Here is a 3,028-nt window from a genome sequence, read left to right on the forward strand (position 1 = left end):
TCTCAAAATCGTTATCACCTCCAATTCCTGTCCGCTTCAATTTTCTCCAATTCCTCATATAGGAGTGAAAATGGCCACCCTACCCCCTGTCAGAACACACTGCCCAAGGTAGGGTAGGGTGGTCATTTCTGCTCCTATGTGAGGAATTGGAGGAACTTGGAGCAGGCAGCGAATTGGAGGTGATAAAAATTCTTATTCTCATAGGGTTGTTTATATCTTCTAAGGACCTTATGCCCAAACCTCCTTCCTGAAATGGTCTACATATTTTTCCCCAACTCACCTAATGGTGATTCCTACCAAATTCTGAATTTTCCCATAAAAAATTGGAGCAAATAGTATTAAATCTTTTCATAACAGTTCTAGGGATATTTAGGCTAGGCAAAATATAAATAGGCTATTGTTTATGTGGTGCCTAAGCCCCAAGGTTTGTTCTTGCATTTGGACTTTAAAGATGATTGTTTGGTTAAATCATACATACTTAAAAGGAGAGAGAGAGCGCTTATTCTATTAATCATCGCTTATTCTATTAATCATCTCCAAGGTAGAAAATGGTGGGCTTTGCTGGTTCCATGATCTCCACCGTCCCTTCAAGCATCTTTGTCACCTTTCCCATCGAAGGTCTCATCTCCGCCTTATCTTGGAGACACCACATCGCAGTCTTCACCATCCGACCGTCCAATAAATCCTCCACATTCATCTCTCTATACACTTTCTCAAACGCCCATCTCGGAAAGTACCATTCTTCACTATCAATCGACGATCGACGGAACTCATAGTTCCTCATTCCGCTCACAATCTCCAACAAAACCATTCCAAAGCTATAAACATCAGCTTTCGCCGTGATGGGTTCCATCTTCACCCATTCAGGAGCCAAATACCCGCGTGTCCCTCTGATGCGTGACATGGACACCATGTCTTCCTTCTTCGTTAGCTTCGAAAGCCCAAAATCTGAGACTTTAGGGCAAAAATCATCTTCTAGAAGAATGTTCTCTGGTTTGATGTCACAGTGAAGAACCCATTCCAAACACTCCTCGTGAAGGTAGGCAATGGCCCTAGCTACACCCTGGGCGATTCTGTACCTTACGCTCAAGTCAAGCGTTGGCCTTGGCTCTGGCTCATCCCTATTAGCAGAGAAGAGGAAATGAGCAAGAGAACCATTTGGTATATATTCATAGACTAACATTCTCTGCCCTTTCTCTGCACAAAATCCCCACATTCGAACTAAGTTAAGGTGGTGCATTCTAGCTATGATGGTGACCTCTGCCCAGAACTCAGCCTCGCCGCCGGCGACATCTTTAAGGCGTTTTACGGCAACAATTCGATGATCGGGGAGTTCGCCTTTGAAAACCACGCCAAACCCACCGTGTCCGATGACATTGGAGAAGTTATTGGTAGCTGTTTTGAGCTCTGCGTAGCTAAACCGTTTGGGGCTTCCAGTGGGTAAGAGCTCAAGGCCTAGCATCTGAGCCATGTCTCTGTATTTGATGTATTTCTTGAGGAAAGCCCAGAAAGAGAAGAACCCAATAAGGAATTCAATTGCAAAGAGGGTGGAGAGTATGGATATGTTCCTAGTTGTGGTGTTTGTTTCCTTAGGTGGGGAAGAAAGGCTTATCAGAGTAGGGCAGATTGTGTTTACCTTGGTTGCCATACTTGTGAAATTTGTAACTTCACCTGTAGTTTCGTAATCTGATACGCGAAGATACGTGGAGGTCTCGCTCCCTGGTGACCAGTAGCCATAGATGAGACGATCAAGGTGAATACAAGTCAGTGTTCCATCGAATTTGAATGTAAAGGCAAGGCAACTTCGGTTGTTAATACAACCAGACTTGCAACTAGTGAAACTGGGAACTTGTATTTCCTTCCTATTCTTCTCCGCACCAAAATCAACGAAATCCAACTTGAGAAATTTGCTGTCTCGTTGCTTTAATGGAATTCCCCTATCGCAGACTTCGCCGGCGGTGTTGTTTCGCACTCGGAATCCCGGCGGACAGACACAGTAAGTAGAATTTGAGCTAGTTTTGGTCATACAAATATAGTTCTCTCCACAAGTTCCATGTATTGAACAGAGCTCTTGTATCGCTTGCCAAACCACCTTCCATGAACCTGAAACAGGGTCAAGGCTATAAACTCGGAGGTTCCCATCGTCGTCGAGAGTTAATCGATGCAACCATGACGAACCCAGATCGGCGGGTCGCCATGGAGTCGCATCATCTATCTTTGTAATATTCCCATCAGAGGTTAACATGTTAAATACATGTTCACCCCAGTAATTGGAAGAATTGAAAACTAATTTCGAAGAGTTCACAAACATGAAATTCCCATTCTTTGACACAAGAGTTGTGCCGTTTATGATCTGGTTGGGGAGAATCGTATCAGTAGGATATTTGAAGCTGTTCCAATTACCAAACACCAATTTTCCATTTTCATGAAGAACTAGACCGGCACCAGTGGAGTTATCAACTGCTGTGGGTTGCCATAAGTTCTTCCCTGTAGAGTCTTTGAGTTCGAGAGTACCAGAAGAGGAGATGACGAGAGATGAAGAACGGGTCACGGTTGAATTTCCGTTAAGTGACCATACGATGGTTTGATCAAAGCTGTTTTGGTACCAAATAGCAAAGATGTAGAGGTTTTGATTGGTGGGTAATGGCCGGAATCCGGCAGAGAAGATTGAATTCGTCGATACGAGTATTCGGTTCAGACTCGGCGACCATGGCGAGTAAGAGGTGTTGAAAGAAGAAAGCTTCTGTTGTTGTTGTTGAGCTGTTGATGGCAAGAGATTGGAGAGAAGGATAGGTAAGTGGAGGAGGTAGTGGAACCAGAGAGCCATGGTTTTTGGTTGCAGGGGAGTCGTTGAGATTTTCTGAGATGGTAGCAGATTATAGCAGTAGAGTTGAAGGTCGAGTTGGTCATGTAATTACGAAAATATTAACGTCACAGTCGACTTCAGTCGGTCCGTGAATTTTTTCGCATTGGAAGTTAATGGATTGCTCAAGCACGTCAATAGAAGCTTGAAGTTTATATGAATTGG

General features: G+C 43.9%; 1 protein-coding gene across 1 annotated transcript; it reads right to left on the reverse strand.

The window, feature by feature from the left end:
- Positions 1-515: 515 nt before the first annotated feature.
- LOC122666720 (putative receptor protein kinase ZmPK1) lies at positions 516-2,828 on the reverse strand. Its single transcript, XM_043862778.1, has one exon. It carries the CDS (start codon positions 2,825-2,827, stop codon positions 527-529), a length of 2,301 nt encoding a protein of 766 aa, XP_043718713.1. The 5' UTR covers position 2,828; the 3' UTR covers positions 516-526.
- Between the last annotated feature and the right edge of the window lie 200 nt (positions 2,829-3,028).

Source organism: Telopea speciosissima, chromosome 7 (assembly GCF_018873765.1).
Source record: "Telopea speciosissima isolate NSW1024214 ecotype Mountain lineage chromosome 7, Tspe_v1, whole genome shotgun sequence".
In the NCBI taxonomy this organism is placed as follows: domain Eukaryota; kingdom Viridiplantae; phylum Streptophyta; class Magnoliopsida; order Proteales; family Proteaceae; genus Telopea; species Telopea speciosissima.